General features: G+C 46.3%; 1 protein-coding gene across 1 annotated transcript in view; it reads left to right on the top strand.

Moving 5' to 3' along the window:
* exoc4 (exocyst complex component 4) overlaps positions 1-27,412 on the top strand; it is a 230,914-nt gene that overhangs the window by 18,949 nt on the left and 184,553 nt on the right. Inside the window, exons 4-7 of the mRNA XM_063218022.1 lie at positions 1,862-2,043; positions 6,477-6,577; positions 11,396-11,633; positions 18,347-18,527. Of these exons, the coding sequence (XP_063074092.1) occupies positions 1,862-2,043; positions 6,477-6,577; positions 11,396-11,633; positions 18,347-18,527 (702 nt within the window). The remainder of the gene's footprint in view (positions 1-1,861; positions 2,044-6,476; positions 6,578-11,395; positions 11,634-18,346; positions 18,528-27,412) is intronic.

Below are 27,412 nucleotides of genomic sequence, written 5' to 3'. Positions count from 1 at the left end.
CACACACACACACACACACACACACAGGCGCATGCATACACACGCACACACTGACCTGTGGTCTGTTCAGGATCCGTTCAGAATGTAGAGTGGACAGTGACGACTCTCCAGTGTACCATCATCTGGCCATTAGCGACCACTAATAAAGGAAGTAATAAAGGCGTAATTTACTGCCGCGGACATTTATTAAATATAAACATGCAGTAAATGTCTAGTGCAGTGATTCTCAAAGTGTGGCCGGGGGACCACGGGTGGTCCGCGACAGAGCTCAGGTGGTCCGTGAGGGGATTTCTACTTTCCCAAGAAAAGCTAGCAGTAGGCTTCTATATTTGTAGCATAATTACAAAGCTAAAGAATAGCTGAAGTCTTATTTTCACCACAATAAGACAAAATGTGAATAAAAAGTAAGGGATCTGCATCGAAATTAGCAATGTGAAATTAGCTCCCGTCAACTGTCAATTCAGTTGACAGGTGGTCCCTGAACATTTTTGGGGGAACAAAGTGGTCCTCGTTCTGAAAAAGTCTGAGAGACACTGATCTAGTAGTAAGGAAGAAGGGATGGAGAGGGGAGTAGAAGGAGAGACGGACCGATGAGAAGGTTCAGAAGGATGAAGAGTGAAAGCCTAGGTATGATTTCATCTTTTGGAAGCATTCATCTATCTTCAAACCAGAAAAGACTTCAAAGTACACATATCTCTATTTGTAAGGCACCATCTTTGTAGAAATGGTCTTTAAGACATTATCTGAAAAAAAATCATGATCCAACAAATTCAAATCACTTACTCACTTCAACCATCACAGGAAAAAAAACAGTCAAATCAGATCATTACATTTTGCCATAAGTTGCTAAGTAACATAGTGATGGAAAAAAAAACAAGCAGAGCCACAACCTCCTGGTAGGACCTAAAAAAAATAAACAAAACAAATTGGACCACTCAGCCTTGTAGAGAGTGTGATTGTTTCTTGTATCATTTAGGATCCTTCCCCCCCCCCTCTCTCTCTAATGGATCTCAATCACCATCTCCCTCACCGCGTGAGACGAGATGATGTGTGAAGGAAGGAGGCAGCCTCGTATGGCCGATTTACTGACGAAATAAACACCCTCTCCGCCCCTCTCTCTCTCTCTCTCTCTCTCTCTCTCGCTCTCTCTCTCTCTCTCTCTCTCTCTCTCTCTCTCGCTCTCTTTTTCTCGCTCTCATCACCCCACCCCCCTGTCGTAGATTTATACAAACCCATTAGCTTCCTGCGTGGCAAATATTTGTGTCCTAAGTCTGCAACTTTTTAATGGCTGGAGTAGAGATTATTTGTGTAGCTGGGGTCAGGCGAGGTTATTTGTATAGGGAGTTTGGGAAGTGGTTAGGGGGTTGCTGTCCCTTGGTGGCTGCAGTCTGTGATTACACACAGCGCTGTCTGCATCATAAAACTTACGTGACATTATAGATTATAATAACAGACCTACACTGTGGGTGCGTGCGCGTGTGCGCATGCGTGCGCGTGTTCAGTTTTCAAACTAGATACACAAACTACTGTATCAAAATGCCTAAAGTATGCAGATACATGCAGATGCACATGCTTATGTCGTTGTTTGTGCATGCTATTATGAATGAGCCTACATCTCAGGAATGACTTGTGTATCCTATTATTGACCTCTGTTTGTGTTTTTTGCATTATACTGTATGCATTTGTATTTACTCATGTCATGGGCAAATACAACATGCCTTATGTTTCATGCGCTGTTCCCTATACTCACAATTCAAATAACCCTCTAACTGACTCTGCTCCTTTGCATGTATCTGAAACTACAATAAACTGACTTGACCTTGACCTTGACCTTGACTTTGACCTTGACCTTGTGGTGCAGGTGTCTGCGGTGGACTCTCTGGAGGGCCCGCTCCTGCAGGTGGAGGGCCTGAGCGACCTGCGTCTGGAGCTGCACATGCGCAAGCTCAACATCCACCTGGTGCTCATCGACGAGCTGCACCGCCACCTCTACATCAAGTCCACCAGCCGCGTGGGCCACAAGAACAAGGCCCGCAGCGCCGGGTGAGTGGCTCACACTGACCTTAGATACAATACAGTAAAATACAGTACAATACAATACAGTACAATACAATACAACGCAATACAACATTGTATTTATATAGCGCAGTATTGCAGCTATGAAGTTCAATTCAAAGCGCTTTCAAAATATAGTACACACACCCATATACGGATTCCTTCATTCACACACCAGCTCTGGAGGCTGCCACACGATAGGTAGATAGGTAGATAGATCCGCCACGTTTACATCAAGATTGATAGATAGATATGCTTATAAGATAGGCTTATGCTGAAAATACATGATCAAACAGATAGAGTAAGTGATTTACATTTAAATAAAACGAATAGTGTTTGCAATGACCTTGAGTTGAGCTTATGTCACTCATTTGATAAGAGTATACAACAAATGGGAAAGCTTAGTGTACAAAATTCTGCAATGACAACAGAACAGTACAGTCAGAGTGATGAAAGAGATGAGCAGCCCACAACAAAAAAACAGGTGGAAGTTGGTGTTCATCTAATTGCCTTTTTCTTCTACTTCATCTGCATTGGCAATAAAGCATAGCACCCGATTCCAAGCTACGAGCAGAGGAGTTTGTGTCATTGCGAAAAAATGGAGAGAGAAGGGCCTGCTAAGTAATGAATATATAAATGCTGTTGAAGCCTTTAATTGCTGAGCACCAGGCTCTTAGGCAAAGTGCTGACTAAGTGGCAACTTATTCTGAACATGGGGCAATGTAGTGTGGAGTAATGCAGAGTTAAGTCTCCTCAGGAGCGTTTGATCAAGTGTGACTGTGAGGTGTTGAAACTGAAGCCATTACTTCCGCGTCTCTCTCTCTCTCTCTCTCTCTCTCTCTCTCTCTCTCTCTCTCTCTCTCTCTCTCTCTCTCTCTCTCTCTCTCTCTCTGTCCGCTTGATTAGCTCAGAATGGGTATTTTGTAAGGTTTGAAGCTCCATTCCGAGCTCGACAGCAATAGAAAATGGCCACTTATAGATATAGATAAGAATATAGTTTTTGAATAGTATTTTGATAGTATTTGAAGGGCAGACAATGAGGCCATTCATGTGTAGTGTGGTTCATGTGAAGTGAGGATGTAACAAACTCGGTTACGTAGGTTGTTGCTACATTTGTTGCATGTGAAGATGCACCCAAAAATATATGTACATATGAAATATGAAATTAAAAACTACAGTCAGTAACATGATGGTAGCTCAAATGAGCTATCTACAGTTTAAGAGATGGCAAAATCTTACCTAATACCCTGAATATTATACTGTGTTATCAGTTATGCAATAACAGATTTTAGTATTTTATTTTATTGCGCTTTGTAATGCAAGACATTACATTTTGAAACTTGTTTGCACCTCATCATTATTGCTTAGCTGATATTGCCTGCCTCGCCTTAAAAATGCACCTTTTGAAGGGGTGGTGTTGTTGAACCATGAATTATTTTTCTCAGAAGTACGTAATGGCATTAATTGGACAGAAGATAGGAGATTGGACGGAGGATCTGTGTGTTCATAGAGTTTCTCTTTTGTTACTCCTCCAGATAATTGCTGACATGGGAATGCTGTCACTGTCAGGATGTGGAGGTGTTGTAGAACGTGTTGAAAGGCTACATGGGGGTAATTGACGTGATATAGCAGACCACCCAGACAACCTCACCTTTGTACAGAGGCAAGCCGAACATAGGCAGCCAGTGTGCTTTGCTGATTATGGAAATATGCAGTTACTTGCCGGTCTTGGTGTCTCTGTCTGTGTATCTGTCTGCATATCCGTCTGCCTGGCTGTTTTTCTCAGCGCCGCCGCCTAGTCTCTTATTAATACAGGCAGGGGAGAAAATGTCAGACAGAATAATTGATTAGGGTGATTAAAATACTTGCACGGAGAGAGGGTGGCAAGATGGCTCATCCAGTGCAAGACTTTCTCGAAGTTAAGTTTACATTTTTAAAGAAGGTGTAAAGAAAAAGTGAATTGCTGTTGCTCGGCTGAGTCATCTTACTGCTTTATTTATTGATTATATTGCTCGTACTGTACAGTGAGTCTTTATCCCAGTCGGGTAATCATACCACAAACATGAAGACCTTCATTGATGAGTTGGTTTAATTATGACTGTTAAAAGGAAAAATTAATGTTAAGCTGTTTAACATGTCTCTGTGCAAAGCGATATAGAATTTCTCTTGTTTCTTTAATAATATAAAAGATGCATTACTTGCGAATATACCAACAAGGTATGTTGGATACCATCATCATCATCTCCATCCATCCATCCATCCATCCATCCATCCATCCATCCATCCATCCATCCATCCATCCATCCATCCATCCATCCATCCATCCATCCATCCATCCATCCATCCATCCATCCATCCATCCATCCATCCATCCACCCATCCATCAGGGAATGGGCAGAGGAAGAACCAGTGCCTAACAGCTGCCATTGTGTCCTCTGGCGCTACAGCTCTTTGTTCACCACGTCTAGTTTTATGGGTTTAATTCTTAGGGTCTTATTCTTTGTTTGGAAATGCCACCCACTGTGCTACACTACACTACACTACACTACACTACAGTCCTCCGCTCTCCATTTGCCATTTCTTGTCACAAGCATAGCCGAGTGCTCAGTTGTTCCACGCTGTTATCTGGAACATGCCAGGCTATTAGTCGGCCATTTCTGTCGATGAAGACTTCATAATTGATCCTAATGTTTTAATGATGGGCCTTGGCTCAAATTGAGCGAGGGGAAGATTGAGGCTCCGGGCAACTTCCCCAGAACTCGCTAAAAAAAAAAGGGAGGGCTTTTCATTAGCCCGCTTTGGCAGACAAAGATGCTTGCTGACCTAGTAGATTTCTCTTCGTTTATTTTCATTTTTTTTCCTTCCGTCTTTGGCTTGGACGTTGATCAGACCCAGCACAATTAAAAACGCACTTAGTAACATGCGAAACATCGCATCTGAAAATAGTGTCTGAAAACATGCAGTGCTCCCTGTATGTTCCTGGAGGCATCTCCCTGATTGCGTGGCGGAGATTTATGAACTAATTTAGAACTTGCCGCAAAGGAAGGGTGCCGACTGGTATTTATGGTATTTTATTGTAAGATGATGTTCTTATTTAATTTATTTATGATGTGTTTTTATTTTGTTTTATAACCATGTTTATGGTCATTTTAATCTTTTATTGACCACTGCACTTTATGTCTGTCCTGTGGTATATGTTGTTGCTGTCTATATGTGCCATGTCTTGCTGCACACTTAATTGCCCGTTTTGGGGACAATAAAGTTAAAAAGTTGAAAGTTGACTGGCACATATTTGATGTCATTAATACAAAGCCCTTAGTATATATATATACTGTATATATACACACAACAATATGCACTGTACAATATATGCAGATATGCAGAGGGACCTGCCCTGAGACAGAGACTTAAACGGAGGTAGACACTGAGACGTATCGTAATCACTGTGCTGTGCTGCTAGCTAACGGCATTCCCACCGCTAGAGGATTAGCGATGAATGCTTTGCAGGCTGCCATTGCTAATTTATTTATTTGGACCCCCAACACAGCTGCAAAATGCATTAGGCTAATGCAGGTCACTGACCTCTCTGTGAATATGAAGGCTGCTGGTGTGTTTTTTTGCTGCCTGCCTTTGATCCGAGATCACAGGGGTGGACCGTTTTATTGCGTCTACATGACTGTGTTTACAGACGTGGGCTGCAATTACCCTCACACAATTTCTTTCTTGAAGAAGCGATGTATGGCTAAGGGTTATATAGTGACAGATTTATTTATTTTTCAAATGGGTGTTTTTTCAAAGCCTGTTCTTTGCAGCACTATCCGGTTGCAATTTGCATATGATCCTTTCATTTGTGGTCATGTTTTTGTGTGTTGTGGGTGCAAATGTCTGTAAACAACATGCAAGTTTCCGTCCTGTCGTGTCATTGGTGTCAATTGTCTCTGGTGAGTTACACTTTCAGAAGATTTTTGTTGTGATGCTGTTGACATGCACAGAGTACTAACTGCGTGCTGAAAGACTGAAACAGAGATTGCAGCACTGCTCAGATAAACATGGTATAATAGTGATGATCATATTTGCTTGCTTATTAGAAATAAGCAATTTATTCATAGTCGTAAGACAAGACGGGTTATAAATTCTGTATCCGGTTTTGGTTTTATTAGGCCAGAGTACAGTACGTCAGAGTTGTTCAGAAGAATGGCAGGCAAATGAGTTCCATGCTGACACCAACTTTTCGCCCCATGACAAAAAAGTTTCACACTGCATGTCCCCATACAGTCATGCACGTCGTCACAGTCACTGGACAGTGATGAGTTAGATGATGTCTGTGTCTGCGGTAGTGGTGGAGGCGGAGGCGGTGACAATGACAATGGTGATAATGAAGCCTCTTTCTCTCTCTCTGTATTCTCTTTTTTCCCCTGCAGTTCTGCTCAGAAGGACTCGTCTGGGCTGGATGTCAGCACCCTGTCCACCCCACGCAAGCTCACAGACACCTCTCAGTTTGGCACTCCCGGCAGCTCCAGCCGTAAGTCTACAACTACAAGCACCCAAGCATAACCACCAGGAGAGAGAGAAAGAGAGGGACACGAGGTGAGAGTGAGAGAGAGATGGAGAGAGAGACGAAAGAGAGAGGCGAAAGAGAGAGGGAGGGAGAGACGGAGAGAGAGACTTGTGAGAGAGAAAGAGACTGTGAGAGAAAGAGAGACAGAGACGGTGAGCGAGACAGATATACAGATGAGGAGAAGCAGGGAGTCGGTAAGAGATGGAGAGGTGGTAAGACAGGCAGATGCATAGTGTGAGAGTCACCCTCAGAGTGAGATGGAGAGAATGAGCTTGTGAGTGCATGAGCAAGTTAGGAAAAGCACAAAAAGCGTGACCCATCAGTCAGGCATGGAAAGTAGTGCAAAATAGTTGGTTGCAAGAGAGATGGAGGAGAGAATAGAAGTGGATGGAGGGAGGGAGGGAGAAATAACGAACATGCGAGCAGTAGGAGGAGGGAAGCCAGACAGGAGGAAAAGCGGCCATCGATCTACTCAACAAGGGGGCAGCTGTTGTCTTCACTTGAGGCAAATTGAGGAAGTCACTCATGCTTCGACCAGGTAGAGTGGAGGAGTGGAGCGCGTGGGCAGAGCAGTGTCAACTTGACCCAAATCATTTTTATTTCTGTAGTAGCTAGTATCTCTGGGGTGCATTTCTCGAAACCATAGTCGCTAACTAAGTTAGTAACTTTGTTGTTTGCATGCAATTTCCCATTGGCAACTACCCAAGTTGCTAACAGGCTAACTACTATGCTTTCGCACCCCTGAAAAGCAACATACATTTGACCCCAAATAATTGTGTGTATTATTAGTAATGGGGGACTACTACAGTTATTTTTTTGTTGTTCAAGTCGAGTCAATTTTGTATCTCCTAAACCTAAACATCTAACTCTAAAAAGTTTCGCCTACGGTGCTTCCTTGGACAAGCAATTAGTTAAAGGATAGCACTGTGTGGTACAGCAGTGGTGTCACTAGTACTGTTGCTGGGCCCAATTTTAGCTTTTGTATGTTGAAGGCGATAGTAAATAGATAAAGGTACGGTATAAGTAGATGAATGATCGCCAATTTGTACTCACTGCTACTATCGCTGAGCAGGTTTTCATCTTTGTATGGTGATGGGGGAGGGGGTGGTGGTGGGTAAGGTTGGTTTAATGCTGGCGTTGCTAATGAAGCCATCAGGAAGGATCGCACACCGCAGCTATTACTGCCATTAGCACGTCATTAGCCACCACACTGCAGGAAGCCACAGGCATGGCTGCCACCACCACCACCACACTACTGAAGGCATTTAGAGTCATTCATACACTATTGCACACACACACACACACACACACACACACACACACACACACACACACACACACACACACACACACACACACACACACACACACACACACACACACACACACACACAAATGCTAACTCTAGCACTCACTCCTGTGCACACGCACACATGTGTTCGCACTTAGACACAAACTGAGACAATGATTCGCGCACACTAACACACAAACGGAGACACTACACAGTTAACACATGCACAGGATCTTAGCTTTAAACATACAGTACAAATATACACTTAGACACATGCACATTCCCCTATGTATATAATGTAATGTATGCAACACACACACACACACACACACACACACACACACACACACACACACACACACACACACACACACACACACACACACACACACACACACACACACACACACACACACACACACACACACACACACACACACACACACACACACACACACACACACACACACACCTTGGCACCCTGCTATCCATGCCAGAGATAATTACAATATCATGTTCCCGCAAACGCTCAGGAGGATGTTCTGTTATGTACCACCCCCACCACCATTTTTCCAGCCTCTCCGTCATTAATCACGCGTAACTGACATCGCAGTGGGGGTAAAGGGCCTCATTATCCCCCACACTAGACGCTCCGAGCCTCCCCCCTCCACCCTCCACCCCCTGGGTTCCTCTTAATGCTATTTATCCCGCCCAGGCTGCTCCGTCTCTGGGTTGCTAAATCAGATCAGCGTCCCTGGGCGGTGGCCCTTTCCGACACATGGACGCAATCAAACCACACTACCAGTAGCACCAGTGGAATTACGCCAATATTATGTGCTGGATGGAGCCGCCCGTTTCAATAAAGCCTGGCTGACTAATTGCCGACGTTCCTGATCCTGACCCTCCCCCCTTTTAAAGTTTATGAATCATTTGAGCGCACGCACTCACTCACTCACACACTCACACACTCACACACTCACTCACTCACACACTCACACACTCACACACTCACACACACGCATGCACACATGCACACAGGCATGCGTGCACGCGCACACACACAGTGATGCTCTGCATCTCCTCCCATAACCATAGGTGAAGACCATGATCAATACAGCCCCCTTGCACACACACACACACACACACACACACACACACACACACACACACACACACACACACACATATACACACTCCTGGTCGAACACGCCGATGCCTTTATGCACATGTATACACACACATTATACGCACACACAAGCACGCACACAGACACGCACACAGACACGCAGACTGTGTGTCTGTGACCTATATACAGGTAAAGCGTTGTTTATGCCTGCATTGCAGGAACATAAGCACCGCTGGGAGAGTCAAGATGAGGCTCCGACTGCCAACAGGGATCTACCTGCCAACCACTTCCACCCCCTACGCCTTTACATACACACACACACACACACACACACACACACACACACACACACACACACACACACACACACACACACACACACACACACACACACACACACACACACACACACACACACACACACACACACACACAAACATATATACACATACACACACACACCCCAACGCACCCATACGTGTGCAGGAGCTGCTGACATAAATTCACACATACTTACTGACACACACACACACACACACACTTGGTAGCCAGCATATTGACACACAGAGACGCACACACACATTAACTGAGAGCAGCCGCATCCATGCCACCTCTTTGTCTAATGGCCTCGGCGCACCTAATTTGCTGGTGGTAATTGCAGTAATTATTGCACACAAACTATGTAGAGTTGTGGGATAGAAAGAGCACGAGAGAGAGCGAGAGAAAGAGAGAGAGTGCGAAAAAGAGATGAAGAGAGAAAAAAATAAATTAAAGCACAGACCATTAACTTACCATAAACATCAACTCCCCGCACATTCACCTCCCGTTTTTTTGTGCCACGCTGGGATAGCAAATGAGAAGAGCAGCGGTGATGCTGATGCGCTGTCACTCTCGACTGAGCTCGTGGTGTGTGCGTGTGCGTGTGCGTGTGCGTGTGCGTGTGCTTGTGCGTGTGCGCGTGCGTGCGCGTGTGCGTGCGTGCGCGTGTGCGCGTGTGCGTGTGCGTGTGCGTGTTGACCTGTATGTGTCTGTGGGTCTGATTGAGAGCCTATGTCCATAGATAGATGTGTGTAATGTGTGTTTGCGTGTGTGACTGAGCGCATGTGTCTAAAGGTGTGTTTGTGAGCGTGTGTGCATGTGTTTGTATATGTATGTACCATGGTGATGTGGGAGGGAGGAAAGGTTATATCTCTTTTCACAGAGAGAGACACAGAGAGACACAGAGAGAGATGTCTGTTGTCTGCCTAATGTTTATGATAAATGTATTTAGAGCACCTTTTGGCAATGGCTCCCGTAAGCTGTACCTAATTGGCCATCTCAGAATGTTATTATGACGTTGGGCATATTAGTGATATGAACTGGAACAGAGGAGGAGAGGAAGGGATGAACTGGAACAGAGGAGGAGAGGAAGGGATGAACTGGAACAGAGGAAGGGTTGGAGGAGGGGTGGTAGGGTTGATCTGTTTTCACAGCGGAAAGTTACTGTTTCCACAAGGTTCTTGGCATGTGTTTTGGCTAATAGTGTCTTACAGTTAATGTGCAGAGAAAAATAAATTGCCAATTCTTACAGAAATGCCTTTTAGGGCAAGGCTACTTATTCTGGCTTCTGAAAGTGAAGGCTCTGCCACGAGTGTCTCTTGCCTTTGTCCTTATTAAAGGGCATTTCCCTAAATCAGCTGATCTTTACGTTGTTAAGGAACAGCTGATTCAGAACTTGGCTTACTGTTGACTACTTGCCCCTTTATTCCTCTGATGAACTATTATCCAACTGCAATGTGTTATGCCATAGCTCCTTTGGATTTTGTATTATTTGTTAATTTGATTGCGTCATGTCCACAGTCACACAAATTGGATAAATGTAAAGAGGAATATGCATAAAACACCATAGTTTCTAGATAGTTCCTAGATAGTTACTCCTTGGCAGAAGAGACACTTAGTCTCAATGGGACAATCCTGGCTACATAAATGATAAATGAGCAATGAAAAATGCCATACATTTTCTTTCATCCAGATCATGCTTGTCAAAAAAGTTGAAATCAGTCTGTCTTCTTTTAGAGCTTAATTCCTTAAAAGCTCAGTTTCCAAAAGTTTACCACTGACTTCCTTGGTGGTCCTAGGGTCGGGCCAAATGGGCAATTGCACAGGGCAGCACCTGCCTGTCGTGAACCCCCCCCCAATGTAATCGTGAAAAGCACTAATTACTGCTATTAACATGTCATTTATGTGCCCTTTCCAAGCTATTTCAATAATAACATGGTACCAGCGATTTTTATCAGATGTTATAGGTGTGTTTTTCTTTTTTGCCGATTTTACTCACCCACTTCCTGACTTCTTTCCTCTGTCCTCTGTCCTTTGTCCTCTGCAGTGCGTGACCAGCAGGACGTCCGCGAGGACCTGGACGCGGACCCGGAGGAGAACAGCGCCGAGTTCATGGGCATCCTTATCAAGGCCCTGGCCAAGCTGAAGAAGATCCCCGAGACCGTCAAGGCCATCATGGAGCGCCTGGAGCCCGAGCTGAAGCAGATCCTCAAGCGCTCCACCACGCAGATAGCCGACCACGCTTATCAGCGAGGCGAGACACTCGCACAGGATAACCAGCCCAGGTGACATTTTGTGTGTGTGTGTGTGTGCGTGTGCGTGTGCGTGTGCGTGTGTGTGTGTGTGTGTGCGTGTGCGTGTGCGTGTGCGTGTGCGTGTGCGTGTGCGTGTGCGTGTGCGTGTGCGTGTGCGTGTGCGTGTGCGTGTGCGTGTGCGTGCGCGTGCGCGTGCGTGTGCGTGTGGGTCAGGGATGGAAATAATCACCAGTCCACCTGCCAATGACTGGTACATTTCAGTGGTGACTGGTACATTTCAGTGGTGACTGGTAAATTTTTTAACCCACCAGTCACTTTTACTGGTAAAAATGGCTAGTGACGGGTAGATTTTAAAATCTTCCTGCCTGCCTGCCTTCCTTCCTGTGTGTGTGTGTGTGTGTGTGTGTGTGTGTGTGTGTGTGTGCGTGTGCGTGTGCGTGTGCGTGTGCGTGTGCGTGTGCGTGTGCGTGTGCGTGTGCGTGTGCGTGTGCGTGTGCGTGTGCGTGCGTGCGTGCGTGCGTGCGTGCGTGTGGAGTCATCTTAGGGCGATAGGTCAGTAGGTTTATCTACCTAGATGACATCTACTGCTGATTCATGCACTCACCCCCTGCTTGTCATATTAACACCCTGCAGCTTTCGATTTTAAATGCTGAATGGCTTCCACTGGGAGTTCTTTTAGCTTATTTTGACAGCCTTACCATGTGGTTCCCAATCATTAGCACAAAAGAAACCCTTTGGAGGAAAGGTGAAACATTCAAACAGCCTTCAAAACACATCAGCTGCTTACAACTTGGCTGACTACCGGTACTCATGATCTGGATGAATGAGACTGTTCATCTACGGCTATTCACTCCCTCTCTGCGACTCGAGCTCAACCAGTGCTAGCAATGCCAGGCTCCATGAATTCCCATTCATGTCTGACAGAGGCAAAGCGGTTGGGACAGGGACTTACCGAATGCTTTCAAACCCCTTCAAAACACACCTTAATTTCCATCAGCGATTCAGTTACACTAATTTGGCACTTCAGTGACACTGTAATTTGCCAGCTTATTCCCGGAGATCCTTCTGAAGTCGAAGAAGATGAGTCTACCGCTCCTCATTCATGCCACCAATGGTGCTGCTATTGCCAAAACCATTATGCATATACAATATGGTGAGCTGAGCTGGTAGAAGTAAAGGCAGGGACCACCCTAACCGCACGAATAGACCAGGCGCGATGCGATTCAAGCGACAGAGCGATACGCGCGATTCAAGCAACTACAGTATGTCCATTAGAAGCAGAAGACAAAGCATCTAAACATTCCCATTGGCTGTGGTCACTGACCTTTATACTGTCATTGGCTGTCGCGGCTGGTCGCCGAACCGTGTCATAGAAAGTTGAAAGGATTTCAACTTCAAACTGTCGCTCTCGTTGCGCAAATCGCCTCTAGTCTCCAGAATCGCTTTTGTCGCGCGACTCAATACAAAGTCAATTACTTCCGTCGCTCGCCTCGCTCTTGTCGTGGTAGGTGTATTTGTGCGGTAAGGCTGAATTTCACCCCTTAGCCCTACCCCTTTCCCCTTCCCCGCCATGTTGCACGTTCACATGTTGCGGTGGGAGTGTTTCCCAATTCATGTTAAGGCAGAGGGGCAGGGGTAACGGGCAGGGCTATTTACCCCTTCAAGCAGAGATTTTCCAGATGGGAGGGCTACGAGCAATTTCCCTGAATGCATTGTGAATATCTTTAAAAAAATTACGGTATCCACAAAAGCACACAAATATAAGTGTTTTCTCCATACAGTTGTGATTAAGTTGTGTGTTGTATAAATTTTAAAGTATAAAGTTTTCCCAATGTGTAATGGTCATTTTCTCCATAAAACGTGCATGGAAAAAACAATATAAATGTGGAGTAATGTAGTCGTGAAGGAATTATGAGGACTGTGCCATACCGTTGTCATTTTTAAAATGTTCCTTTAGCCATAGAGAGAATGCTTTTGAATGCAATGCACGTCATTCTATGTGATTGTTGAAGGGGTTTTGTAGGGGATTTGTAGGGGTTGCGTTTCAAGCTGTACCCCTTATTACTCAGTTTGAAGGGGCAAGAGGAAGGGGTAGAGGTAGAAATTAATAATAGGGAGTTGGCCTGACTCTCCCTACGAATTTCACCTATAGACGTGTTCCTTGAGAGTCCCAGTTTACCCACTCGTGCCATTTTTCTGCCACCACTGCCATTGCAGCATGGTGGAAAAAAGAAATTTGGGACAGGCGCTGAACGCCACTTTAAATGACACCTATTTTATATTCACTTCCCTGAGATTCCAGTTTTATTTTAGGCAACTATGGCTGCTTATTCATGCCAGTCTGCTGCTGCTGCTGCCACCACTGGTGCTGCTATTGCCAATATACCAGCGAGCCTGATTATCTTCTAAACTTTCAAATCTCTTCGTGACTTGATCTGACCAAGAGCATAACAATTAACATTTCCCAAACGGCATGCTTCTCTTGGTTTGCTATTGGTTGTTTGCTTCCCGACAAAGTGGGAGGAGTTCCTGATTTTTCGGGAGCTCAGAAACTGTATTTGTATTGCTCTTGGCCTGACTAGAAGCAATGCTGAAGGTGTTGTGTCACCTGGAGGGCACGGCCTGCCCCCACCTTACAAATTACACCCATAGATCCCATTTCCTTAAGTGGCAGCTCTGTCGTTACCCATTCATGCCAGTCTGCTGCCACTGGCATAACCCTTACTGATGTTTCTCCTGTGAACACCAGCATAGTGGAGAGAAGGGGTTTGGGGGGCAGGGACCAAACAGAACTACAAATTACACCTATTGTATGTTCTCTATCCTGAGATCCAAACTTTTTTTAATTGGCAACTGCTGTTGCCAACACTGCCATTGATCGCCGCTATTGCCGACACACCAGCATGACGAGCTGGTAGAAGTGAAAGTGTTTGGGGGCAGGGACCTCCCTCCCTCCCTCCCCCCCCCCCCTTTTCAAATTACTCCCATAGATCCCAGTTTTAAGTGACAGCTTTATCGTTACCCATTCATGCTTTCGTCTGCTGCTACTGCCACAACTGCCACCGCTGAGGCGTCTCCCACCCATGGCGGCAGCATGGCACAACACGGTTGTAATCTAGAGAGCTGAGACGCCATGCCATGCCATGCCATGCCACGCCAACCCTGATTTCCTCTCTTCTCTTTAAAGTGTCTGCCAGCCAGCCAGGCGGGCAGGCAGGGAGGCTGGCAGCCAGTCAGTCAGTCAGCCAGTCAGTCAAGGTTTGTGGTTGGGGATGAGGGGTGGAGATAGCGGAGGCGCTAAAGAGAGCATTTAGTCATGGTGGGAGATTATCCTTGTTGTGTCTCTCCTTCCGTGGCTTCCTTCTCTGTGCCTTCTTTTCCTCTTCTTCCACCTCCTCCCTCCTTCCCCCTCTTTTGAATTTGGTTATTTTATTTGCGCTTCCCCAGTCGCCGCTCGCTACCGTGCTTGTGTAAACAGGGAAGCTGACAGATTGGGACAAAGGGGACAGTTGTCCCGGGCCCAGGGACAGAGGGGGCCCAGAGTTTGGTTCTCATTGCATTGTATGTATTGAGTGGGGGGCCCCTTTCAGATGGTGTTTTTCCTGGGCCCTGCCAAAGCTGTCAGCAGCCCTGTGTGTAAATATAGCTCTATGCAAGACACCGTTTTGGCAGTCATCGTCACTAGGGCTCTCGTCTTGTAAAAGCAGAGAATGAAAAATGTTGAAGGATTTACTCACAGACTCGGCTGTAATATCCAGTAGGTGGGTAAGCATCGGCAGACCACCTAGATTTCTGTTTATTGTTTTTGAAGGGATATAAAGACGGTTTTTTTTGCTTGTGTCGTGGTTTTAACTACAGCTAAGCAGCTTCAGCTTGTTGCATTGGTATGGCTCTCAACACTAGTGCCTAGTTACATCATGTACAATACATTTTCATTTCACAAAGATGCCTCATTTTCAACAACAGCTTGCGGCAGACATGGTGCCTCATGCGCAGTGATGATTTGACCCCAACACCTCGGGTGGGCATGTTTAAAAATGCTCTCAGGGTTTATGTTATTTTATTGAGTTTAGAATCTGTAGGCTGACTGCTTAATGGGTAATGAATAAAAGAAAACCGTGCGTGTGCGTGTGCGTGTGCGTGCATGCGTGCGTGCACGCGTGCATGCATACGTGTGTTTGTGTGTGTCTGAACGTGCATGCATGCGTGTGTTTGTGTGTGTCTGAGCGTGCGCGCATGTGTGTGCTCGGAGTTGTGCGCGTGTGTAAGCGTACTTGTGCAAGTTCACGAAGGGTTGGATGTGTTGCTATGGAAACCTCGACAGGAATGGGAAGGCATCCTTGCATATCGCCCAGGGAGGAGAGACGAATGCACAGTCAAAGCGAGGCAAACAGACTCTTCTCTATCTACCGACTGTGCAAGGACGCATTACTGCACGGGCCTACCGGGCCCAGGCCCAGGGGCCCAAGAGTCAAGGGGGGCCCTGAAGGCCAAGCCTCTATATTTCCTTTTTCATATTGTTTTTCACTTTTAGCAACTGCATTTTTTATATTTTCTCAGAAGACAAACCCCTGAACCCCCCAACAACATTGGGCCTCTAACATCTGGCCTTAAACCCTGAATCTTTTTGTAAGCTAGCATCACCCATGGATGGGGGCCTTTTTTGTTTTCTGGTACAGGGGCCCAATGAAGTCATGATCCGTCCCTGCAGCTGTGTGTGAGTCTGCTGTTTCTCCACACCCCACACCTCCTTAGGTGCAGGCAAAAGCACCAAGCAAAATAGTTGAGTTTGTGTGAGAGGGAGTGTAGGTGGCATTTAGGGATGCATCATCATAGTTGCAGACTCATTTGTTTGTGTGTAGGCAGAAGGTTCAGGGTGTGTGAACGTGTGTGTGCGTGCGTGTGTGTGCGTGTGTGTGCGCGTGTGTGTGCGTGTGCGTGTGCGTGTGTGTGAGTTTGTGTGTGTGTGTGATTGTGTGTTTGAGACTGAGAAAGAGAGAGGAGTAGTGTTAGGAGAAGCAGAAGGTGGTTTCAGCTGTTGTCTGAGGGATATATCGAGGCTGCTTTCTTTCAGGTCAAACTCTAAGACACAGATTCTTTTTCCTCTCACGGAATGATCCAGAAAACTACCTCAGAATACTGATAAGCTCAGCAGCTAGCCAACCACTCCCTTGTGGTAGACCTTATCTCTCCTCTTCCTCTCCTCTTCCTCCTCCTCCTCCTCCCATCCACACATTCTCTTCCTCCACCACCGTACAATACATCTCACAGACCCACAGCAAAGACACACACAGACACACACACAGAGACACACACAGAGACACACACAGAGACACACACAGAGACACACACAGAGACACACACAGAGACACACACAGAGACACACACAGAGACACACACAGAGACACACACAGAGACACACACACAGACACACACACAGACACACACACAGACACACACACAGACACACACACAGACACACACACACACCTAGTTACACTTACACTTCTCCTGAAAACAAGTGCTGCATCCTCTCTCTCTCCACCTTCTGAATTAATGGAAGCCAAATAATTTCCCCAGGTCCTGGCGCGAGGGACAGAGGGAAAAAAGAGAGACTAGAGAACAGGAAAGACAGAAAAAAAAGAAAATGCAACAATAGGAGGACAGATTGCACACATCCCCTCCGCAAGGAGCTCGGGAGAGGAGGAGGAGGAAGAGGAGAGAGGAGGAGAGAGGAGGAGAGAAAGAGGAGGTTTTGACAGATGTCGCTAATTGTCATTTACCAGCAGCTGTCTGTTCCTCATTGGGGAAAGGCGCTCCTGCACCCCTACTGTTCAGTGTTCATTAGCAGTAAGTGATGGTTCTTTCACTTCTTCTCGACTCTCTTGTCGTCTCGGGCACGGAGTCGGAGACGGCGTCAAGTCTACGTATCTACCGATCTATCCAACCATTGTGTCTCACCTGCTGTGGAATTGAGATGTTGTGGAGAGATGGTGTTTTTTTTATCCGAGGCAATCTGAAGGATGATTAGAATAAGGGGACAGGTGTTTTCTTTAATGTGCGGATGAGGGATAATCGAGACGACCCAAACTGATAAAAGTATGTAAAAAAATGTGTGAATTCAATAACATGGCATTCTTTATAAGCATGAGTTCATGTGAAAACGTGACACTTTTTCCTTGCACGTTTATTTATGGCCATCTAATTGGCTTACATTTGTAGAACATACACCTGTTCTCTGAGTATGAAAGCCCCGAAGTGAAAAACACATTTGGTTTTAAAGACTTGTTTAAACTTGTTTTTAATATGCAAATTAGTATGGGGGAACGCAGGGGTTAAAAGTGCTTTGATTTGCAGGATCTAGAAATAGCCTCATGCATACATGCATGCATCAACATACATGATGGATACAAGCATGTTTACACGTGTACAGAATCCCCCAACTCAGTCTCATCACCATCTGTCCTCTCTCCCCCTCTCTGTCCATCTTTCTCTCTCTCTCCTTCTTTCTTTGTCTCTCTGTCTCTCTCTCTTTCTCTATCTCTGCTGCTCTTATTCTCTAATTCTTCACCTATTTCTATTTCTTGTTCTTGCTCTCACTCCCTCTCTCACTCCCTCTCTCACTTCCTCTCTCACTCCCTCTCTCTCTCTCTCTCTCCTCTCTGACTGTCTTGGCGTCTCTGCCTCTCTTCCTCTCTCCTCTTTCCTCTCTCCTCTCCTCCTCTCTCTGCTGCCCTCTGCAGGCTGCTGCTGGAGCTGCTGGAGCTGCTGTTTGACAAGTTCAATGCGGTGGCGGGGGCCCACAGCGTGGTGCTGGGCCACCTGCAGCACATCGTGGCGGCCAGCGCCACAGCCGGCTCCCAGGAGGGCATCAAGCTCTACGAGCAGGCCGACGTCTCCGCCAAGATCCAGACCGTGCTCCAGGTACGCGTCTGTCTGTCTGTCTGTCTGTCTGTCTGTCTGTCTGTCTGTCTGTCTGTCTGTCTGTCTGTCTGTCTGTCTGTGTGGCTGGTCAATGAGTCTGTCTGTCTGTCTGTCTGTGTGTGTGTGGCTGGTCAATGTGTCTGTTTGTTTGTCTGTCTGTCTGTCTGTGTGTGGCTGGTCAATGAGCCTGTCTGCCTGTCTGTCTGTTGTCTCTGTGTTTGTCTCTCCCTACCCTCCAGCAATCGTCTCTCTTTAGTCTTTTTTCTCCCTTTCTCTTTTTCTTCCTTCCTCTCTCCAACCCCCATCTCCCTCTCTCTTTTCAACCCCCCCTTTCTGCCAGTCTTTCCTCCAGCCAATCTCTCTGGCTGTCATTCACATCTCTTTTTTTACCCGTCTCTCTTTTTGTCTGTTCGTCTCTCTGTCTCTCGCTTCCCCTTTCTTGTTTTCTCCCTTTCCTTTTCTCCCCCCTCTGTGCTCCATCTCTCTGTCTCCTATTCTTTTCTTTATTTTCTCTTTCTCTGTCCCTCACTCCTTATTTCTCTCTCTCTCTCTCTCTCTCTCTCTCTCTCTCTCTCTCTCTCTCTCTCTCTCTCTCTCTCTCTCTCTCTCGTTCTCTCTGCCCCACCTCTCCCAGGCTTGGTAAAGCTTCTATTATTATTACTCTCTCCTTAACGGTGGAGGAGAGGCGCAAACTTCACTGCAGTGCAAAAAAACCCTACCGCTCCCTTAGAGGTGACCCGTGTGGTGCTTTTAAAGCAAATTGACGGCCTTAACTTGTCCCCAGCTATACAGAGGCCTCATCAAAGCACACACACACACACACACACACACACACACACACACACACACACACACACACACACACACACACACACACACTTTTCTCTGTAGCACCCTCAAAGGGTCTAGTTTACGTGTCCCATGTTCTGCGTTATGTTTTCCCCTTCCCCAGCACTTTTCGTCAGTTTATTTTATCTGTGCTCGTCGACAACATAAATATCTGGACACTGCGTTATTTTGTTTTTTAAAACTTTTCTATTTAGCACAAATAAAATAAAATGAAGAGGGCCGTTTGTTCCGCTGTGATGGGTACTTCTACGGCCGCCTCTCTCTCTCTCTCTCTCTCTCTCTCTCTCTCTCTCTCTCTCTCTCTCTCTCTCTCTCTCTCTCTCTCTCTCTCTTCTATGGCCACCTTGCTCTCTCTCTCTCTCTCTCTCTCTCTCCTTCTCTCTCTCTCTCTCTCTCTCTCTCTCTCTCTCTCTCTCTCTCTCTCTCTCTCTCTCTCTCTCTCTCCCCTACATATACCTCATTTTCACATTCCCACCGGTGCAGAGGGGATTTCAGATGAGCCCTGTCAGCAGTACTTGTTTTTTTCTTACTTTTCTTTTTTCTTCTCTCGTACATTCTCTTTTCCTCCTCCTCCTCCGTAGTTTTTTCTTCCTCTGTGAGTGGAGAGTGTGTACTCTCGGTGGTCTCTCAGCAGCATGTCTTCTAAAGTGTGGTGTAATTCAGCCGTTTTATTTCCTCCACTGCCATGTCCTTTACGGTTTGCTCTTAGCTTCTTTTTCCTCTTTTCCCTTTTTTTCCCCTCCTTTCTTTTCCCTTTTGTCTTGCTTTGTCTCACCCCTTTCCTTTTCCACCGTTAGCGTCGGTCTTGCCATCCTGTTCTGTCTCCCATTGTAAATCCCCTCCCGGACTGAAGTAGAAACAGGTCTGTCTTCGGCCTCCAGTACGGTGAATAGTAGATGAGAGTAGAGTAGAGGAGAGAAGAGGAGGGGAAAGGAGGGGTGAATGGCCAAGGAGAGGAAAGATGCTAGTAGATAAGAGAAGGTTGGAGGAGAGGAGGAAGAGAAGAGAAGAGAAGAGAAGGGGAGGGAGGGAGTGGAGTAGTGGAGACGAGAATTGGAGACGAGAGGAAAAATGGTAGAGGAGAAGAGGAAGTGAAGGGGGTTAGCAAGGAGTAAAATAGGTGCACAGCAGAGAGGAGAGGGTGATGGAAGAGGTGCAGAGCAGAGGAGAAGAAAGAGTAGAATAGCAGAGGAGAGGTTCAGAGAAAAGAAGAATAGATCGTAGAGCAGGGTGCAGGGAATAAAGCAGAGCTCTGGGCACATGTGGTGGGCAGACAGAAGAGAAAATAAGGCAGAGGCACTGACATCAAGGCTGCGGCACAGCTGGGGAAGAGAGAGGGAGGAGAGAGAGAGAGGGGGGAGGTGGAGAGGTAGAGAGGAAGCGAGATAGAAAGAGAGAGATGGAGAGGGAGATAGAGGGAAAGAGAGAGAGAGGTGGAGAGTTGGAGAGGGAGAGGAATGGAACGAGAGAGGTGGAGAGGGAGATAGAGGGTAAGAGAGAGAGAGGTGGAGAGTTGGAGAGGGGTGGAAAGAGAGGTGGAGAGGGAAAGTAGAGATAAAGAGAGGGAGAGAGAGAGGGAGGAGAGAGGGCAACGTTGCAACCTGAAAAAGAGTAAATGGGTTTGTCATCACTTCATCAACAGAGGCGCCGAGTCACACAGTGACCTTGTGGTTCTCTCTCTCCCTCTCTCTCTCTCTCTCTCTCCCTCTCTCTCTCTCTCTCTCTCTCTCCCTCCCTCTGTCTTCCTCTGAATTGTTCCGAGCAGCCGCCACAAACACTGCCCCTGCCAACTGTTGCCATGGCCCCCGGTGGGGATTTTCAGCAGTCCTCGGAGGCAACACAGAGACAGACGATGCCTTTGCAAAAATGTGTGCCACTGTTATTACCAAGGGCCCCTGCAAAAAAACACGCACACACGCACCCCGTGTTATACTAATTTGGAAATGAGGCAGAGTTGCGTACAGAGACAGACGAAGGGAAAGAGAGAGAAGAGAGAGAGACAGACAGAAGTATGGAGATAACAGAGGGGAAATGAAAGGGCAGACAGAAGAACGACAATAAGGGAGGGAAGAGGAGAGGGAGAGAATAAGACGGACTGGGAAAAAGAGGTAGATGGTGAAAGTTGGAGGCAGACTGAGAGAAATTATAAAAGAGAGAGATAGAGAGAGAGAGAGAGAGAGAGAGAGAGAGAGAGAGAGAGAGAGAGAGAGAGAGAGAGAAGAGAGAGAGAGAGAGAGAGAGAGAGAGAGAGAGAGAGAGAGAGAGAGAGAGAGAGAGAGAGAGAGAGAGAGAGGAATGTGAAGAGAGAGAGAGAGAGAAGACAAGAAATGAGAGCAGAAGGACTTGGAGAGAATGAAGGGGTGAGAAGAATGGAGGTTTGGAAGAAGAAAAAAAAAGAGTGAAAGAGGACAAAAGAGCACAAAAAGAAAGGTGGGAGAAAAGATGGGAAAAAACGATTGAATCCAGAGTAGTCTGAAGGGCTCATGAAGGTTGTTAATTTGCTGATGGACTCACTGAAGGTTTTACTGGGTTAATTTACACCACAGTCCACGGGGGGCTTAGAGCCCAGTGGTGAACAAGGTGAGCAGGAGTATGAATCCTTCACAAGACACGTCAGCTTTCGTGTGTGTGTGTGTGTGTGTGTGTGTGTGTATGTGTGTGTGTGTGTGTGTGTGTGTGTGTATGTGTGTGTGTGCGTGCGTGTGTGTGTGTGTCATGAGCGAAGCTTTAGGCAGGGCAGACAGGGCATTTGCCCCTGGGCCCAGGGCCCTCCTGTGTTGCTAGTGGGGGCCCTATTTTGACCTTGGCAGGCTGTTTGGGAGGCCCTATCAATATTTTGCCCTGGGGCCCTGCGTGCAATTGTTCCACCACTGGTGTGCGTGTGTGTGCGCGCATGTGTATATGTGTGTGTGTGGAGGGATTACAGAAATGTGAGAAAATGAATGAGTGGGTGGGTGTAATGGCATGGTGAGAGGACTCTGGGGGAAGTAAATAGTCTGATTAGCTGAAGTGTACTGGCTGCCGTGGTGTGGGGTGCAGAGGTGAGCCTTTAATGTTGGATGTAGAAGTGATATAGGAGAAAAGTGGGTCGGAGCCATAAGGGTTAGGGTTGGTTGTGATTGTCTCTGTCTGGCGGGAGTGAGCGTGTGTGTGTGCGCGCGCGTGTGTGTTCGTGCATGCGTCTGGGAGATAGTGGGCACCATCTCAGGTGGGATTTGGGCACTGTTATTCCTTCTCCCCTGATAGTTTTAGGGCTCTAGTGTGAGTGTGTATGTGCGTGCGTGCTTGTGTCTGTGTGTGTGGATGTGTCTGTGAGACAGGACACCATCTCAGGTGGGATTTGCTGATAGTTTTAGGGCTCTAGTGTGAGCATGTGTGGTTGTGTGTGTTTGTCTGCGTGTGCATCTCTCTGTGTGTGCTTGTGTGTCTTGTGTGCTTGCGCATGTGTGCGCTCTCTCTCTCTCTCTCTCTCTCTCTCGTGCGTGCGTGCGTGCGAGCGTGCGTGCGTGCGTGTGTGCGTGCGTGCGTGTGTGTGTGCGTGTGTGTTAGAGCGTGGCTCGGGCCGGTTTTTTTTGTCCGAGCCCGGCCCTCAGCCGACAGAAAAGTGATCAACCCCGACCCGAGCCCGAGACTAATTAAAATGTTTGTGTCCGAACCCGTCCGAAGCCCGAGACCACTGTAATAACAACAGAACCTGTGCGCAAGCAATATTTTCTATGTGGCCTCCTTCATACTCAAAATAGCACTTGATAAATAGCCAGGATAGGCAACTAGGATGAGGCAATTTGCTGTAGCCTAATTTAGTTACGCACGCATAGTAAGTATAAACACACGCATACATGTGACAGCGCACCTTATGTTTCTTTCGGTTAGACCAGAGATGTTGGGTGCTGTGATCAAATGCATGGGAGGGGCGTGAGAGGATAAGAAAGGCGAAAACTAACGAATACGGTTTGGATGCAGTCAGCGCGGCTCTGGACGCATTTGTTACGTTACTGTTAGTGCAAATAAATCCCCGCGAGCCGGTGAAGATGCCACTCCTTGTCGTTAAGAAGGATGGGCTATAAGTTCACCCCGAAGAACAGTAGCCTGTTCGGCCCTCCAAGAGAATGTCATTTCCCCTGATGTCCATGCGGTCAATATAAAATCAGGAAAGGTTGCACGCGCATAGTTACAACTGTAGGCTACAGTAAAAGTGACAAGAATTAAGAACCTACGTGAAGGACATGAAATGTCACAGCGGACAAAGTAGTAACAGGAAACCTCTTCGCCCCTACCTTAGGCAACTCCACGTAGCGTGTGCGTCTTCTTTAATCCATATTATGCTCCTTGCTACCCCTTGCTGGAAATGTAATCCTTGGCGAGCAATGCAGTGACAAACTTCGTCATTTTATGTTCAACATTTAAGACAGCACCGAAGGCATGCTAAAACATGGCCTACACTAGGCCTACAACAAAAGACCACACGTTCACTGTATTTGGCGCTTATTAAGAAAGCAAGTTGACTCGGCATTCCTGCTCGGCTGACTGGGAGTGAGCGTCCATGTTGCCACTGGTAACTGGCGCGTGCATACAGCCAATAATAATCACTCGCACGAGTAGCCTACCAACATTTTCATTTATGCATATTCAATTACTTATTTTTTAATCACAAAACTGCCGTTTGCATGAACTGAAACGTTTCCTCTGATTGCTTACAATTTTCACAATGTCTGTTTGGTTCAAGCCCGAGCCCGACCCGAGTCCGACAGATATTCTATTTTTTTTGTCCGAGTCCGGCCCGGCCCGTCGGGTTCCGACCCGGCCCGTCGGGCTTCGGTCGGGTTGCCATGCTCTGGTGTGTGTGTGTGTGCGTGTGTGTGGGGCACTCTGGTGCAGGAGATGCTGTGACCTGCTGTTTGTCTAGTCGTGATGAGATTCCCATGGCCTTTCACGCACAGATGAGATGGCGTCTGCCCCTAGTGCCCTCTTTCCATCCCAACACACACACACACACACACACACACACACACACACACACACACACACACACACACACACACACACACACACACACACACACACACACACACACACACACACACACACACACACACACACACACACACACACACACTCCCTTTGTGCCACCCTCATTTCATTTGTCTGCCGTTAATTGAACTCCCCCTACCTGTTCACCTCTCTCCCCGTGACTAGGTTTTTTTTTCCGAGTGAGGAAAAGTTTCCAGAATAACTCAATGTCCTCCGAGCTGAGTCATCGTGCAGGTTAATAGGGTGTGAATCCAAAAAAAGAAAAAAAGCGGATGGACAATGTTATCACTATTCTGTTCTACTCGATTTTCAAAATGTTCTTACCATCCTTTTTTACTCAACAGTCTTTTTTTTGCACAAAGGCACAACCAAGTGTTGGTAATGTGTGCAATGACTCTATGTGATGGCATCTTTTTTTGGCCGGAAAGTATACACATTGTCAAAGAGGCCCGTGAAGGAGAATAGGCATTCTGCCAGTCCTGAGTCATGCCAGCATCCATTCACTGGAACAGTTATTGATTTTCCCGTGCGAAGATGCCCGACATATCAATAGTTCTTTTTTTGCGATGTTGGTAATGAGAAAAATTAGGTGGTGTTGCAACGTGTCACACTTTGAAAGCGGGCTGTTCACTGTCTGAAGTGCTATTGATTATTCCACCGAAATTGGAATTCATTTTTTATTTTTTCCACTTGTTTTTTTTTTTAAAGCCTCTTTCTTCTCCTTCCTTTTTTGTGAATGTTCCACATCACGCCCTCTCTCAGCCCTCCTCCACATCAATGAATCTGTCCCATGGTCCTGTGCGTTTCTGATTTTGGGTAAAATGCCGAACAGAAAACTGTCACTCAAAAGAAAAGATGGAAGGAGGAAGTGGGATGGTGCCCCCCCTCTGTTTTTTTAGCGTGATTGGCCATGCAGTGAGGCATTCTGTTTTTGAAGTCCATGATTATTTTAAACTGTGTGCCACAGAGGCACAGACAGTACAAGTCTTTCAGCAACAGCAGTTCTGATTTTTCACTTGGGAATTGAAAACAAATTATACAATACAATCCGTCTAATGCCAATCAGTCACCCTTGCATGTCCAATTCAATTCTGGGAAAAAAATTAAGGGGATTTTTAAAATGCCACAGATTTAATTATGTGCTTTGGCATTATCCCTGATGCCTTCCATGCTGTTAATGTGATCAGATCTCGATCAGTCATTAATGGTTTTATTAGTTGGATAGATGCCGTGTTATGCAACATGTGGTGTGAGTGCCATCATCAGCACCGTATCTGTTAGTGCTCTGATGGCAATACCAATGAGGCTGGGTCTATTGCTGCTGCAGTCAAATGGCTTGTTTACTCTCCAGGGACTGGGGTTCGGAGATTGATGCCGTGACGTTTCTCCTCTTCATTAGATGACACTCTTGGGCATCAATGTGGAGCTAGTTCAGGTGTCTTTAGGACCCAAGTGGTTCTCAACCTTTTTTGAACAAACACCCTTTTGGCTTCATCACAAGCCTCCCAACGCCCCCTTGATCTCACCACAAGCCTGATAACGCCCCCTTTTAGTATGAAAGGGGCTCCAGGAAGGATTAAAAGTTTAATTAATCACGGTCCCGAATCAGGCAATGCTTATGCGAGTCTTTAGTAAGTGAACGATGGATCTCACGGCCGCTTCCACGGTCCGCTGTCAGGCAACCCCACAAGCAACTTTTGACAGTGTCGGACTGAACGAGTGTCGTGGAAAACACTTTTTATCTGAAAAATCGCTTTACATACCGTTTTCAGATTTGTATCAACTGCTGGCATTCCGTGATGAAATACAGCGAGTTTATTTGAACAGCATTTTTTCATTACAGTGTAGATTTTGAGACAGGGCGCCGCGCAAATGACGTCATCTTACCTAGTGCTCCTTTAAAAAAATAAATTGACTAATGCACCCCCCCAATTGCAACTAAGCACCACCCCCTCTCAGCTGTATCCTTCTCAACGCCTCCCTAGAGCTCCCCAACGCCCCCTGGGGGCTGTACCGCCCCCGTTGAGAAATACTACTTTAGGTGAACACTTTTGGCAGTGGGGACATAAGGAGGACACCGGTGGCACCCCAAAGCCCGTCAGGCAATACACTCTGTATCTTGGATCAGAATAACCCAAAACAAAACAAAGTGGAAGTCTTCACAGCACTAATGGTCAAAATTGTGGTTAGTGAAGAGCAGCGAATAGAGATGCTTGATATGGTGAAGTAAACTGTGTTTGTCTTTTGTCAGTTTGTGGAATAGAGAAAGTAAAGATGGGAAGTATCCAAATTTGGGGACCCTATTGAAATCCCCATGTGTAAATACTGTAAATAAATAAATAAATAAAATAAATAGTTTTAGCCCAGAGCATTCATTAGCATATTTAATATTTCACGTCTCTTGAACATGTTCTGCAGTACATGAGCATCAAGGTCAGAATTTATAGTGAACTACATTTCACATATGATTATAATTAACCTCTCTCCTGACCTTGCACTCTTGCCTCTGTAAATTGTCCTGCCATGTTGTAGAGTGTCTGTGAGGGTGAGTTCAGCTTCACTACCCATTATTATTAAGTATTATATGAAGTGTTTATGGGGAAGACAACTCTGTTTTGTTTGTACTGGAGGGGTTATAAAATTACATTGCATTTGGCAGACGCTTTATAACCAAAACGACTTACAAACGAGGACATAATCATAGCCTAGCAGATACAAAGTGCACAGGAAATATACAAAACAGCAAGTGCAGATAGGAAGGGTTAGTTAGTTTTTTTTTGTTGTCAAGTTGAGTACACACAAACACCTGCACATCATGTCAAGAATCTGGCCTGGGGCAGGGCAGCTCAAGCATTAGTCTAGTAGATACAGTGTTTCCCACAGAAATTTTGGAAACTATGGGGGCAGCAGGGATTTTTTTTCCGGGGGTAGGGGGGGTCTTCTCACGCGGGCCTTTGGGGGGGGGTTGTATTCACACAGCGTGAATGCAAAACGGCAAAACAATG

Source organism: Engraulis encrasicolus, chromosome 15 (assembly GCF_034702125.1).
Source record: "Engraulis encrasicolus isolate BLACKSEA-1 chromosome 15, IST_EnEncr_1.0, whole genome shotgun sequence".
Lineage (NCBI taxonomy): Eukaryota > Metazoa > Chordata > Actinopteri > Clupeiformes > Engraulidae > Engraulis > Engraulis encrasicolus.
This window is presented reverse-complemented; position numbering and strand designations above follow the sequence as displayed.